The sequence below is a fragment of the Gekko japonicus genome, unplaced genomic scaffold (genome assembly GCF_001447785.1).
Source record: "Gekko japonicus isolate JY-2015 unplaced genomic scaffold, Gekko_japonicus_V1.1 scaffold102, whole genome shotgun sequence".
Classification (NCBI taxonomy): domain Eukaryota; kingdom Metazoa; phylum Chordata; class Lepidosauria; order Squamata; family Gekkonidae; genus Gekko; species Gekko japonicus.
Genome location: NW_015172006.1, coordinates 1,601,619 through 1,616,828, shown reverse-complemented (window position 1 = coordinate 1,616,828; position 15,210 = coordinate 1,601,619). Strand labels below are relative to the sequence as shown.

Sequence of the window (15,210 nt, the reverse complement as noted above, 5' to 3'; positions counted from 1 at the left end):
GGGGGGGGGGGAGGAGGGCCGGGGCCGCGTAGGCCCAGACTCCCCATGCACACAGAGCGCGCTTTCCTCCTCCCCCCCGCCGCCCAGAGCACGTGTCCAGGCCCCGCCGGGAGGTTGGCATCTGTGCTCACCTAGAGCGGAGGACAACCTCGGGCCGGCCCTGCAAACACCCACCCCACTTTCTGCTGACTCCTTTGATGATCCTGCTGCATTCCAGTAAATTGTGGGCAGTAGTGATGGTGTGATGTATCAGTTCTGAACCTGTTGGCACCATCTCATGAAACAATGTAGAGTCATATAACATTATGTAAGTGCTACTGAACCTTACCAAAAAAAATTAGTACTAACACTAAGCATTTAAATTGTATGTGTGTGTGAAGTGCTGTCAAGTCACTTCCGACTTGTGGTGATGACCCTGTGTCCTCCAAACCGTCCTGTTGTTAACAGCTATTCTCAGGTCTTGCAAACTGAGGCCGTGACTTCCATGTCTGAGTCAATCCATCTCATGTTGGGTCTTCCCCTTTTCCTCCTGCCTTCAAACTTTTTTTGCATTATTCTCTCTTCCAGTGAGTCTTATCTCTCCTTATATATAAAAGAGTTTTGGTGTGACTCTCTCCTGCACGTTCGACACACTTCTACAGCCTTTGGGCCCCTGATTTGTCACTCAGGAGGGGGGCCAATCACCTGGCCGCATTGCCTCCCTTCGTCGCCTCAGTCCCGCCCACAGACCCGCCGGGCGACATCTCGCCCTCAGTCTGTGGGGAGCTGCCGGGCGGGATGGACGCTCTGGCGGCCAGACGTGTCCAAGCCCCAGGCCAATCCTGCCGGCATCTCAGTGTTCATCATCGGCTGAGGCCGACTCCAGGTAGCTGGACGCCCTGCCACCGGGCGGGGGCTGCTGAACTGATGGCAGTAGAGGCAGCCCGTGGGACGCCACCACCCGGCCAGACAGGGAGGCAGTGGAAGCCCATTCCTTCGCCCCTCCACCCTGCAGTCTGCGAAGGGGGGAGAAACCGGGGACCGGAGGCCAATCCTCCCACCGCCGCACCCGTTGTCACCGCCTGAGACCCAATCCGCCTTGCGACCCAGCCTGCGGCCGCCCAGGTACCAACATCCTGCTGGCCCACAGATCGCTTGAGGCAGCCCCAACGCTGCCGGTGCCCGGCCTACCAGAGAGACAGTGCCAGCCCGTTCTATCACCCTTCGAGCCTGCGGTCTTGCCAGGGGGGCGACAGTGTGGGGCCAGCCTTCATTCTCCTCATGGGCAACGTGTGGCCCAACCACCATGGTGGGTGGAGGGCCCTCACACCGACATCACTCCTCCCGCTGAACCAGCTGTCGGCTGCCCACAGCCTATGCGCATGGCCACCCTGCGACCCCGTGGGCACCGCTGTGCCATCCGGGCAGTCAGCGGTGGAGCCAGCCTGGACGATGCCCGCGCCTGCGTAGGGACACTGTAGCGGCCCATGCTATCACCCTGGCGTCTCAGTGGTGCATCCAGGGCGGGGGCACATGGAGGTCTCACGTCCTTTTATGGCCCATTGTATTGGTCTTACGACGAGCCTTGCTTCTAGTCTTTTCATAATGTGGCCAATGTACAATAGCCGATAGCCTCAGTTTAGTCATCTTAGGTTCTAGGGAGAGTTCAGGATTGATTTGATCTAGAACCCACTTATTTGTCTTTTGGGCGGTCTCCAGAACCACATTTCAAAGGAATCTACTATCTTCCTGTTAGCTTTCTTCATTGTCCAACTTTCACACCCATACAAACAAATGCGTAGTGATGGGGAATACTATGGCATGAATTAACTTGATCTTGGCTGCCAGTGACATGTCCGTACACTTAAGGATCTTTTTTTAGCTCGTATTTTCTAGCTCATTTCCAGGAGGAAAAACAGAGGTATCCTAGCAGCAGAAAAGAACAAGTGTCCAGGAGCACCTTAAAGACTAACAAAATTTGTGGCAGGGGATGAGCGTTTTTTGAGATACTGCTCAGTTCTAGTATCCTAGCATACTTGGAATGCTCTTATATTTCATATGAAGGATCACTGTGCAGGATCCCACGCTGCACATTGTGACACATGGCTGAGCGGTGGGATCACACAGCACGTGTCAGAATGTGGTGGTGGGATCCTGAGGTGGAACAAATGGGCTGCACCACTTTATTCATTTTAATTATGTTTGGAATTCATGTGTCACCCTTCCAGAGTCCCACCCCAGGCAGCTGACAAGTAAAATCATTACTTGTAAAATCATAAAGACATTGAGGAATTTCAGACAGACGATATAGTCCGGAAGATGAACGGTTCCCAAACAGTTTCTGGTCTGTCATTTCAGACAGAACCATTTTAGAACTAGTTCCCTACCGGAATATATTTGTAATTTCACACACAAACGCTTCTGTCCTGTTTAGGAAACGGGGCTGAAGCGTTTTCCCTGTCAACCGCTTCCAAGTAGTCTTCAGTTTCCTCTCCCGGTTCCAATGCGCTTTTCCCTGCCGTTTTTCGCCCACGCGGGCGATCTCCAGCTTGCTTTTAAACGTTGCCTTTATATCATTATAGCGCTATAACGGTATAACGCTATAATGCAACCGCATTATAGCAACCCCATTGGAATGCCTAGAGTGTTGTGTTATAGCGCTATAGCGCTCTAAAGCGAATGTTAAAAAAAAAGCCGGAGATCGCCCGCACGGGTGGAAAACGGCGGGGGAAAAGTGGGAAAAAGTGGTGCCGTCTGAAATGGCAAACCGCTTCAGATCCAGCTCTTTACCGGAAGGGGAAAGCCATGTGTGAAATGGCAGCCCTATACCGGTTTACTCCATGACGGATCAAAAACGGCTTCAAAACGGGTTAAAAAGGGTAATGTGAAATTCCTCATTATAAATTCTCAATATAAAAAAACAAAACAAGCCATTGAAACCTGCCAAGCATAAAACAACCACTGAACACATAAAGACATCCATAAAATAGACAAAACAGAAGCAGAGCATGTTTTGTGACATTTTGGGTTGGCCCCTAAATGGCAGTATGGTAGATGCCAGGCAGCTTTCAAGGGAAAGGGCATTCCAGAGGTCAGGAGCAGGCACTGAAAATGCCCTGTCTCACTTCAGGCTGTAACCAATCGCGACCATAAACATTTCACACCATCAACTTCACCCATGCCTCCTCATTTTTTAGATTATTGCAATAAGCCTGATTTAAATGTCACCTTACTGATTCACTTAAAAGATTTATGCTCTGCCTTTCCACTGTACAAGTTATTCAAGGCATCTTATTAAATCCATAAAAACAGCACACAGTAAATTAGCTGTTATTTTAAAAGGCACTCTGGCAGCCCGATAGCGTTAGTTCCTGGTGGAGTGAGGCCATTTCCAAAATGAACAATCTCTGATAAGCCTAAGGAGTTCCAGTGCTTGGCGGGCAGTTAATGAGATCAAAGTAAGATGGGCAGGCCGAGATAAGAGACTGAGGATCAAGAGGCCTGATCTCATCTGAAATGCCTGCCCAGTAGTGTGGGGGCGATGCCAGAGCGGTTACTCAACCCAAGTGCCCTTTATTATCTGGATGCTGGGGAAAAAAAGGCATTTGTGCAGCTGCATAAATGTTAAAAAGTTACATTTCTCAAGATGGTCATCAGGCTCTCGTTCTGGGCACTTTCAACAAAGTCCTAAAGACAATGCGATCCCTCAGAATGAGTCACTGCAGAGGTCAAGGAAAACCCCCTTGGACAGACTTCTCTCCTTTCCCTCCCCATTGTGCTCAATTTATTGCTAGAAAATCAGAGGGGCTGGAGCTAAGTGAGGCCTGCTGCATGATTCTCTTTGCCTGAGATCCAGGGCGTGAACTTTCCTTGAATCTCCATCATACATTTCCAAAACCCCATATACATGAGTCATAGGCCAAGGGTCATTTTTTCACAGGTGCCTATTCACTCTTCTGGCAGCCTCAGGTGCGCCTAGATTCATCACTTTGTCTGAAATTCCTGATTGCAGCAATAACCAGAAGCAGTTTTCTAGCAAGGGACGGGGAGAAAGTCTGAAATGGGCTACTATTTTCAGTGCATTTGCCTTAGACTCCCCCAAACCATTTGGCAAACGTTTGACATTTTCTTCTCCTCTCCAAGGACTCATATAATGGGACAACTGGAAGACTGAGCTACAAAGCAAGAAGTCCCCAATTCAGATCTCACATCTGATGAGCACTCACGAGGTAGACTTAGCCAAGGGCCTATATTTGTAATGGAGGATGGGAAAAAAAGGCATTTGTGCAGCTGCATAAATGTTAAAAAGTTACATTTCTCAAGATGGTCATCAGGCTCTCGTTCTGGGCACTTTCAACAAAGTCCTAAAGACAATGCGATCCCTCAGAATGAGTCACTGCAGAGGTCAAGGAAACCCCCCTTGGACAGACCTCTCCTTTCCCTCCCCATTGTGCTCAATTTATTGCTAGAAAATCAGAGGGGCTGGAGCTAAGTGAGGCCTGCTGCATGATTCTCTTTGCCTGAGATCCAGGGCGTGAACTTTCCTTGAATCTCCATCATACATTTCCAAAACCCCATATACATGAGTCATAGGCCAAGGGTCATTTTTTCACAGTTGCCTATTCACTCTTCTGGCAGCCTCAGGTGCGCCTAGATTCATCACTTTGTCTGAAATTCCTGATTGCAGCAATAACCAGAAGCAGTTTTCTAGCAAGGGACGGGGAGAAAGTCTGAAATGGGCTACTATTTTCAGTGCATTTGCCTTAGACTCCCCCAAACCATTTGGCAAACGTTTGACATTTTCTTCTCCTCTCCAAGGACTCATATAATGGGACAACTGGAAGACTGAGCTACAAAGCAAGAAGTCCCCGATTCAGATCTCACCTCTGATGAGCACTCACGAGGTAGACTTAGGCAAGGGCCTATATTTGGAACGGAGGATCGGAGGTAAGCTATACTTGGCAACCCTAAGGATTAATAATGCTGTCCTACCTTGCATTTTTGTTGTAAGGATTACCGTAAGATAACATGTATAAACTCACTTTGAACACTGAAGCACCATGTCACAGACGTTCCAGTTGCCCCATTTTCTTGTAATTCTCCAGTTGCCTTTAGTGGAAATGTTGGGGATTTTTTTAAAAAGACTGTCTACTTTGGAGCTGTTCTTCAAGGCTTTTTCCAGCCAAGCTACCTGGAAAGCTTTGGCTTATTAGTGGAGGATATGCCTTGAACGCAGAAAGTACTAGGAGCTTTAAAAGATTACAGGTTTTCTGCCAGAGACTCTGGAGGACTCTGGGGTTTTGTTCTGGATGGCAGTTGCCTTGTGTGCTATGTATGGAGCAAACTGGAAGAAAGAAGACATAGCTCAGTAGCAGAGCACTTGTTTTGCTTGTAGAAAGACCTAGGCTGAACAAGGCAGCTTTTGAACAAATTAGATATTTGGCTCATATGGCTCTACTTTGATGGGTAAGGTTCAAAGATCTGAACAGAGAATGGCCTTTCCTAATACCTTTGACTGGAGATGCCAGAGACTGAATCGGGCTCCTTTTGCATGCAAAGCTCTCAGTGGAGCCCTTCAGATATAATATGCAAACCTGGGTCTTGTGGATCTTAAACCCCAAATTGCTTGTACTTTGATGGGCCTTGCTTCTCATGTTGCATCTGAACGAGTTGTACTTGCTGTGCTTCTGTCAGAAGTGGGAGAATGAGAAGCGGGAGTCCCTTGCCCTTGTATAAGACTTACTTCCTTTGGATGTCTGAATTGGCCCTCTAAATTAGTGACTGGCAAGGCCATTGAATTAGTTTTATATGTCAGCCACAATTTGAATGTGGGACAGCTAGATCTGAGTCCAGCAGCATCTTTGAGACCAACAAGATTCTTGGCGTGCAAGCTTTCGAGAGTCAAAGCTCCCTTTGACTCTTGAAAACTTGTACCCCCAAAATGTTGTTGGTCTCAAAGGTGCTACTGGACTCAAATCTGAACCTGGGACAGCTGTTCTTGTAGTGTGACTCATAGGCTGCAGTCAAACAGGCCGTTTGGCCCGATATAGTTGTTTTCCCCTAACGGATTAAACTGGCTGGTTCCCACAGCCACATCTGCCAGCCATTCCCCAGTAATACTCACCCCATCATAAGACGAGTTGGCAATGGAGTAACTAGACAGCAGTAACTAGACAGCAGTGCTAACGGATCCCCGCGCATTCATCCCGCATTTCCGGATGTCTGAACTCCCCTCTTGCAAAGTCAAGCCGTTTGGGAAGTCGGAACCTCTTCCCTTCCATTTCTGCGTCCTTTTTGGGGGGGGGGATCAGGTAGTGATGTTTGTATAAGTGCATAATCGCCCCTAGCATTGTCAGTCACCACAGCCAAGTAGTCATTTTGGATCTGGAGTTCTGAGGGAGTTGTTTTCAAGCAACAAATCCCACCCCCTCAAACCCCTCTCTCCGGTTTCTCTGTCAGAAAGCATCCCATGATTGACACAAGGGTAAATGCACTGAAGTCAATGGGACTACTCTCATGTAAATCTGCATTTCCCCGCCCCCATGTATTCCACTGAAGGGAGGCAAAGGAGAGGAGGCTGAGAGGGGCCAGAGTATTTGGCAGAGAGATTGTGGAGCTGTCAAAAAGGAGCTAGTGCTTTGGATACACGCTTACGTGCATGGGTGAAAGAAAAAAAGAATGCCACAACAGAATGACTGACCATGGGGTGAGTGCGCAGTGAGGACAGTTCAGGGTGGGATGTCTGATCAAAACTTCCTGCAACCATTTAAACCACCGCAAATACAGCCACAGCCAGATCGTGCCAAGCCTCCAGTGTGACCGCAGCCATAGTAAAGCACGTGGCTTACATGCAGAAAGTCCCTAGTTCAGTTTCCACAGAAAGGATCTGATAGAAGGCATCGGGAAAGACTGATGTTTGACTGAGAGTCTGCAGAGCCACCGCTTCCAGTGACAGTGGCTGATGCTGAGCTTCGTGGACCAATAGTCTGACTTGGTATCAGGCAGCTTCAGATATTACCATATGCCATTTATTACTCTCTCCACCAATGGCAGCTGGAGGTGGTAGATTCTGGACAGGCAAAAGATCCCAAAGTACCACTGCTTTAGACAGTGCATAGTTAACCTGTGGAATCTGCAGCCTACAAGATGTGAAATTGGGCACAGACTTAAACGACTTTAAAAGACCTCTGTGTGGTTTCATGGAGGACAGACCTGTCAGTGATTATAAGCCGTGCTTGTCAGCTTCCCAAGGGCATCTGGTTGGGTACTCTGGAAAACAAGGTGCTGAACTGCTGGACCTTGGAACTGATTCAGCAGGGCACTCACGATCTCTACCAGTTAATGGACATTAACTCTAAATTGCAGTTCTAGGCTGTTCCATATCCAGGCAAGCCTTGTAGGGTTTGGTGTCCTTCTCCATTGAATTGCTTTTTCTCACACAATTATGTAACAGCCTCTGCATTAAAAAAACACACACAAAAAACCACCAAACCAATTATGTGACTATTCGTGCAGTTTTATAATCACATTATGTGCAGGGTTGTGGTTTAACATAATGGCAGGTTAAACTAATGGGTGTATTTTTTAAGCAGTGTGGGCCAGCTGTTCCACTCAGGGGTTGTAGCTAAATGTTGGAGCAATGCTGGTTTTGCTGAATGACAAGCAATTCTCATTTTTGAAGGTCCGCCTTTTGTACTTCATCATAATTTGCCCACATGCCAGACGCTGTCAGGTGTCTACCGATTAGGCAGTGAACTGGGTCCACTCTCAGAGCAGGAGTTTCTGAATACGTGGGGGAGACTCATAGGCATACCTGACCTGGATTTAGGGTTGCGCCCCACCCCCTGGGTCCCCCGCCGATAGGCCCTGTTAGATATGAGACTCAAGGCAGCAGGTGAACAGTGATAACGGCTTTATTGAACAGAAGTCAGAAGAACCAGAACGAGACAAACAACTGAGCAACAGGCTCCTTTTTGAACAGCCCGGGCTTGGCAAGCCGCGCCCACATGTCAGATAACATCCAATCATATTCAGTACATAAAGACCAATCAGTTTGCTTCCCTCCAGAACTTCCCTTGTTCTGATAGGTCGGTTTACAATACCTTGCATCAGACTCAAGCTCAATACATTCATACATTCTGTTCCATACATAACAGGCCCTGCCCCCCGGCCACCGATCTGCTGCCAGGGGGACTTACCTGAAGATAGAGAAAGGCCCAGGACTTGTTGCCAGCATCTCATGGGAAGTGACATCAGCACACCAGTGAAGTCCAGGCGATGCTCTGGTCTCTGGGCAAAAACTATGATAGAAGCTGGTTTTACCATAGAGTTTTTGCCCAAAGACCAGAGCATTGGCTGGATGTTGCTGGTGTGACGATATCACTTCCTGTGCAATGGAAGCCTGGGCCTTTCTCTTTCTCCAGGTAAGTCCCTCCCATCCCCTGCCAGTTGCCAGGAAGGACCTGGCAACCCTACTCAGATAGCCCAGGCTTGCTTGATCTCTTCAGATGTCAAAAACTTAGCAGCCTTGGCCCTGGCTAATATTTGGAAGGGAGACCACCAAGGAATACCGGGGTCATGACCTGGAGGCAGGGAAAGGAAAATCACCTTTGAACGTCTCTTACCTTGAAGACCCAACAGGGTCGCCATAAGTCAGCTGTAATTTGATGGCCACAACAACAACATAGGCATGCAGAGAAATATTAAATAAATTCTAAAAGGAAGGGAGACTCCTCCACTCCTAAAGAGCCTGATAGGGACTGTGCATTTTCATCATCCTCATGGAGTCACGAGGCCTGTTCAATGGCGGTTAAATAATATAAAGAAAACCCCTAGAAGGCTGGGGAAATAGGCCTGTTCAAGCTTCCTAAGAGCTTATAGTATCCTGATGGCAATTGGAAGGAAATTTCCAGTTGTTCATTCCCCTCCCCACAAATTCTACTAAGCCCCCAACTTGTCTCCTCTAATAGCAGACTTCATAATGGTGTATCTATCAGTAGAATAGTAAGATAGGCCACACACAGATGTGGTAGAGGTTTCTTCATTCTTGAAGATGCTTCCCGCCCCCTAATTGTGCACCTTAAAAAAAATCCAACCTGAAAGGGATTGAACAGTTGCCTGTGGACCACTGAGGGCAGTTGAACAGCAAAGGGAAGGTTAAGATACCGTATGCCCTGCAACATTGAACTCAGGTTTCCTGCTTTCCTGTCCCTGAATCTTAGCAGTCAGTGCTGTTGGGTAATTGCTTGTCGTCAGGATGATCCTTGTCTAGTGGTCACACGCTATTGTGTTATGCTGGGGGAGGGAAATTGAAGGAAGTTGGTCATGGCTCAGTGGCAGAGTATCTGCTTAGCATGCAGAAGGTCCCAGGTTCAGTTTCTGACATCTCCAGTTAAAAGGATCAAGTAACACGAGACCTGATGGACCTCTGCCTGAGAATCTGAAGAACTCAAATTTGAACTCAACTTTGAGCATAACGCAAACAGGACACAGTATTTTGTTCCAAGACACTGAAAGGCTGGACAACACTTCCAATTAGCATGTCAGATTACACGGGGAAGCCATTGAAATTCATAAACATAAATACAATTTCAACAGGAAAGAAGTGAGTTTAAAAATAAATAGGGCATCGTTTCCTGTCCTGAAAAACACAAAAGGCTCTACATCAGACAATAGCACTACAGATAAGATTAGAATTTCAACAACCAATCCATATACAAAAGAACCTCCTCAGGAAAGTTCCTCCATTAGCATGTTCATAGCCTGGGGAACTCCTACAAGACAATGACTCAGCCCTAACCCACCTTCTGGAGTAGATATAAATTACCTGCCTACCATTTTCTTCTCACCTTGACACAGAGAGTACTCCATCTTTCTGTGTTATACCTCTGAGGATGCCAGTCACAGCTACTGGCGAAACGTCAGGTCCTACAATGCCAAGACCACGGCCACACAACCCGGAAGATCTACAGCAACTAATTTGAAGAACCACTGCCCCTCTGAATAAACAGGACCGGCCTTGATGAACCGAGGGTCTGATTTAGTATAAGGCAGCTTCATGTGTTCAGTTCTGAGGTCCCCCCCTTCCACTTGTGGCTATCTAGTCTACTGTTCAAATGAAAGAATTAGTAAAGGAGGTTCAATCACTGTTTCGTTAAAAAAGAAAAGAATTCATAAAAAGCAAATATTTACCCCCAACCTCAAAGAGGTGTTTCTGTTTTAGAGCATAATGTGCTTTACTAACATTCAAAACAACCAACAGGTTGTTACTGATGAATGGGATTGTTTCCCAAGCTCGATGGACCCTTTGGAATCGGAAATGCTTTCTAGTATGTGTCAGAGCGTCTGTTTGGTAGTGCCTGTGACCAGTGCTCCCTCTAAGCATGGAAAGAGAGGAGCTCTCCCAAGGGCTGCCACAGAACAATGAAAAAAGAAAGTGTACCCAAGGGCTCATATTAGTTTTGCTCTTCTCTGTCCTTTCCCCTTTTTAATCACCAGACTTTACTTCGGGCCGGTTCAGCTCCTCAGTGAATCCCCTCTTTTGTGCTGGAGCATTCCCCTAAGGTTTATTTATTTAACAAAATTTATATCCTGTCTCTGTGCCCCGAAAACATAATAAAAAGATGTGGGGTTAGTCTCACCTATTCTTTCTTTGCGATTTCCTTTGTGTTCGGTTTTGCAAGGCTTTCAGTGGTGTGCCAGTGGGCTCAGTAGGGTGTAAAACTGCTTAGGATGGCCCTGTTTTCCTGACAAAAGCTGATGTTCGGCATGTTTGTTGTTTGAGCAACTTGTTTGGCTAAGCCCAAAAGGCCTTGTAGCATTCCTCAATATTCATACCATATGAAAATGATGCAACAGGAGCCCGGTGGTGTTGGAAGATGACAGTTATCAGCAGACTAGCTTTGGGAATGACTGCCAAGAAATTAGGTCTGTCTGCCACGGCCCCCAAATTCAGGGGCAGTATATCTGTGGGTATCACTTCCTGGAAATCCTACAGGGTGGGGGGAGAGCTGTTGCCTGTGTATTTCCTGGAAGCATCAATAGAACCATTCAGGATGTGAGAGTAGAGGAACCCTTTTAGTCTCATCTAGGAAGACATTTCTCTTTAAAAGGATTTGAAGAAGAAGGGATTGGATTTGTACCCTGCCCTTCACTCGGAGTCTCAAAGCGGCTCACAATCTCCTTTCCCTTCCCCTCCCCACAACAGACACCCTGTGAGGCAGGTGGGGCTGAGAGTGCTCTTTCGAGGACTGCGCTTGAGAGAACAGCTCTGAGAGAACTTGTGACTGACCCAAGGTCACGGCAGCAGCTGCACGTGGAGGAGTGGGGAATCAAACCCAATTCTCCCAGATTAGAGTCGGCACTCTTAACTACTACACCAAACAAGAATTTGACAGAATTAATGGAGAAGAGCTCTATCAATGGTCTTTCATCATGACAGCTAAATAGACCCTCCGTGTTCAAAGGCAGCCTACCTCCAAATATCACTTGCTTGTGAATAAATAGCCAAGGTAGGGAGGTGGAAAGGCTGCTGCCTGCAGACCCTGGTTGTGGATTTCTCAGAAGTATCTGGCTGGTGGCTTTTGGAAACAGGACTAGATGGTCCTTTAGTCTGACCTACTAGGGCTCTTATGACGTCCCTCTCCAAGCTAGAGAAATGCAATTAAAGCTTCCCTTGGACTCACTTTTTTCTTTTGCCCTGGCTAGGGAAGTTTCACACAGCTTGAAATCGTGTGATTGTCAGTTAAGGAAGCTTTTCTCAAGACTACCAGGTCAAGGGTTACAAAGGGAGACCTGGGGGGCCCTGTTCCATACTCCTCAAAAGTATTGGCTCTTGCTTCCCCCCCCCCGCTGCCAATACCCCCCCTCTCCTTGTTGCCCTAGGCCACGGTATGGCAAAACGGTCGTGCTGAAGGAGTATCTTGGGGAATTGATTTTATTGGAGACTTTCAGAAGCAATGGAGCCAATGAAGATACACAAGATAGGATCCTATGCCTATATGTGGTGATGGTGAGGCTTTTGGGAGTCCTTCCAGTGCTCAGGATAAGATTATATATGGCATTTCTGGGTGGTCACATAGCTGTTTAACGTTCTTTACTCTGCTCCCTCTCAAGCTGGAAAAGACCATTTCTGTTAAGTGAGCCATGTGTGTTGTGGGGGGGGGGATGATCAGACTTGCATTTTGACAACTTTTTTTGTGTGCAGAGGTTTGCACGGAGTTCAGTTTGAGCTGTCTCAGATCATCCCTTCCTCCCTCCCTCCCTCCCAGTTTTGTGGTGGTGGTAAGTAAGCAATACGGAGAAAAGTAACAGGAGGGGATTTTTCAGAAGGCCCAGACAGACAAGACACAGTCTGCTGCCCCCAGCCAGCGTTAATGTACCTTTAAGAGTAGTTGCACCTGGGAATTGGAGTCCACAGTTAGGGGTCCCAGAAGCTTCCCTCTGACTGGCTCATTAAGAGTAATTTCCTGAGCTCAGAGGCGCAAAGATAGGAGTTTTATTGTTCTTTTCTGTTTCGTTGTCCATCAGCCCTTACTGCAAGGAGAGGGGAAGCCCATCTCTTTTCTCACCACGGCCATAGGATTGACCTAGATCAGAAAGATGTAACGCTCTATCCAGCTATCAGCTCGATTGTGAGTAAATGATCTACTGAATGCATGTGAAGTTAAATAAAGATGATTTAAGCTCTCTTCAGTGGCTGTGCATTGACTCACACCTGGAAAGCGTTTGCCTCAGCTGCAGCTCACAACGACGCTAGACAGGACACACAGGGAGATGTGACTTGGATCATTCTGGCATTTGTAAAAGGTAGTAGGACCTGCACAGGGCCTGGATTGGAACCTTGGTGTGTGAGGGAAGGGTATTTTAGATCCTTCATACAAAACCTGTGTGGCTTAGTTGCTCATCCCCCTTCCTCTGTCTGTTATTAGCCCCGGAAGAGAAAAAAAGACAGGCAAAGAGAGAGACTGTCTTCTTCCATTTCCCGTTTACAAAGCTAAGAACAGTGCAAGGAGGGGCTTAAACAGTGGCAATCAGCAAAACTGCATGGGAGGAGAAGGGTAAACTCGTACATGGCTGCTATTATCCTTTTAAAACAACATGCTGGGAAGATCTATCACAGAGCTCCCAGCATCTCACTTCATTAAACTCTTAAGTTTTGCTGTTGTCAGTTTGACTTGAGCATGCATTCCTTTCTCCAGTTACCACCCACGTATGCAGATCCATGTCTGGGTCAGTATAACCTTCTGAATCCTGAACATCATCACTTTTTTTTAAAGGATCAAGCTTCTAGCTCTCATGGTTGTGGAAATATACCTTAACTATGTAGGCAATAGAACAAAGTTCAAGTCTAGTTTTATTCAAGGTATAAGCTTTCCAGGACATTCAATGGGTGACCTCAGAGTAGCTGTTTTATTGCAGAGGAACTTCAGAAACAGACTAGAAAGGGAAATTGCTGAGCTGCAAGTTATTATAACAGTCAGAACAATGGAACCCCCAGGACTTAACAGAGATATTGGTTTCTTATTTCACTGCAAATGCTAAACTCATTCAGTCCTTACTTCTGTATTCTCACTAAGAAGGGCTATATATCCTCTTTATTTTATTTCATTTCTTATTTAGAATAGTAGATTGGAATAGTGATTGTAATGTAATATAATGAATAGTAGAATGTGATGTAATTTGGAATGGTAGACTGGAATGTATTTCTCTGGTCTGGTGACAGAGGGGTTATACACTGCACAGCCAATCACCACACCTCAAAGAAAATACTGTAAATTTACCTCCACGCTTGAGAGGAGATGGATGGAGTGTAACAGGGTCTCAGTTAATTATTCTCAGCATTCCACAGTTAAGAAGGGTACATTTGCTCATCTATTTCCGAGTTTGATATATTTGTTTCCTTCACTATGTTTTCCCCTTGAATTAAACCAAACAAATGGTGACCATATAAACTAAGCTTGTTATTCCAGTTTGGTCCTTGCATCTGTTAAACACCTTTTATGATGCTTATGCTAATTTGCTGCTCACCCTTTAAATATTATGTTGTTATTATTACTTCTTACTGTTTTTGCAACCAGAATCATAAAACAGCAAATCCTTATCCCACCATAAACCTCACCCCACCTACCTTGTATGTATGGACTGGTAATTTCCAGTTCAATGTATAGGAGGAAGTATGCATGCACACGAGAGCTTATACTTTGAATAAAACATTGTTGGTCTTAAAGGTACCACTGGAGTCAACCTTTGTTCTGCTGCTTCAGGCCAACACGTCTACCCCACTTGAATCTATCTATGCAGGCAAAGTCTGCAAAAACTTTTATGGCTGGCTGCCTGCTTTACTTGGACTGTATCAGATGTGACCAGTCGCTCTGTTCCTGTCACTGCCTGTTTCTGCTGCCACTTTAGATCAAGTCTGTAATGACAGGTTTTAGGGTTACCTTTGTGCATGAAGATAACAACAACAACAACAATAATAATAATAGATGTTTAGTGTGTGGAAATGTACAGCTGAAGCTTTCTATGGCGCGGAGGTAAACAGCATCACCTGTTAAACATCCCATTAATCCTCTTTTTAAAAGGAGGGGGCCATTTTTCTCCAGGCAGTCCTGCCCTTAGCTGATTGTGGGATTCCAGTTAAAGAAGTGAACTCTGTTTCCCCCCCACTCGTACTTCACTTGATCTCCTGGTCTGGGTAGCCTAGGATGGCCCAATCTCAGCAGACCTCGGAAGCTAAGCATTTGTTGTAGGAATTCTAATGTAGAAGATTGTGAAGTGAGACATAACGTACTGTTATTTTTTCTCTACTGAAGGAACTCTCTATGATTGCCATGCTGGCTGTTATGAGAAATGTCTATTCGGGAATCTTGAATTGCTGATTTCTGCAACTGTCATCAACTGTCTGCAATCTCCTTTAACTGTGCTTTTGCCTCAGAACATGAGATCCGCAGCTGAACAGTCAGAGGGAGGTGGGTGCAAGCAGGCAGATTTTACCTCAGAACAGTTTGCCAGTGGGAGGGGGGGGCAAGGAGGCAGTGCCTGCCAGGCACATAGAAAACAATTGTGGGAACACATTTTGCCCCTTTTTTTACCCACTTAGGGGTCGTGTTTCTCAGAAATCTCTTCGTAGTGGGGGCTGACGTCATGGTAGGAATGCACTCCCTTTATTTTGGGTTTCTTGGAGCAGGGGTTTGACCTGGGCACTGAATTTTTTTTTTTTTTTTGAGTTCA

At 46.4% G+C, this 15,210-nt stretch overlaps 1 protein-coding gene across 1 annotated transcript in view; it reads left to right on the top strand.

Moving 5' to 3' along the window:
* COL27A1 (collagen, type XXVII, alpha 1) overlaps nucleotides 1-15,210 on the top strand; it is a 399,797-nt gene that overhangs the window by 8,451 nt on the left and 376,136 nt on the right. The window contains exons 4-6 of the mRNA XM_015420171.1: nucleotides 1,090-1,288; nucleotides 1,336-1,445; nucleotides 14,562-14,615. Coding sequence (XP_015275657.1) covers nucleotides 1,090-1,288; nucleotides 1,336-1,445; nucleotides 14,562-14,615 — 363 coding nt within the window. The remainder of the gene's footprint in view (nucleotides 1-1,089; nucleotides 1,289-1,335; nucleotides 1,446-14,561; nucleotides 14,616-15,210) is intronic.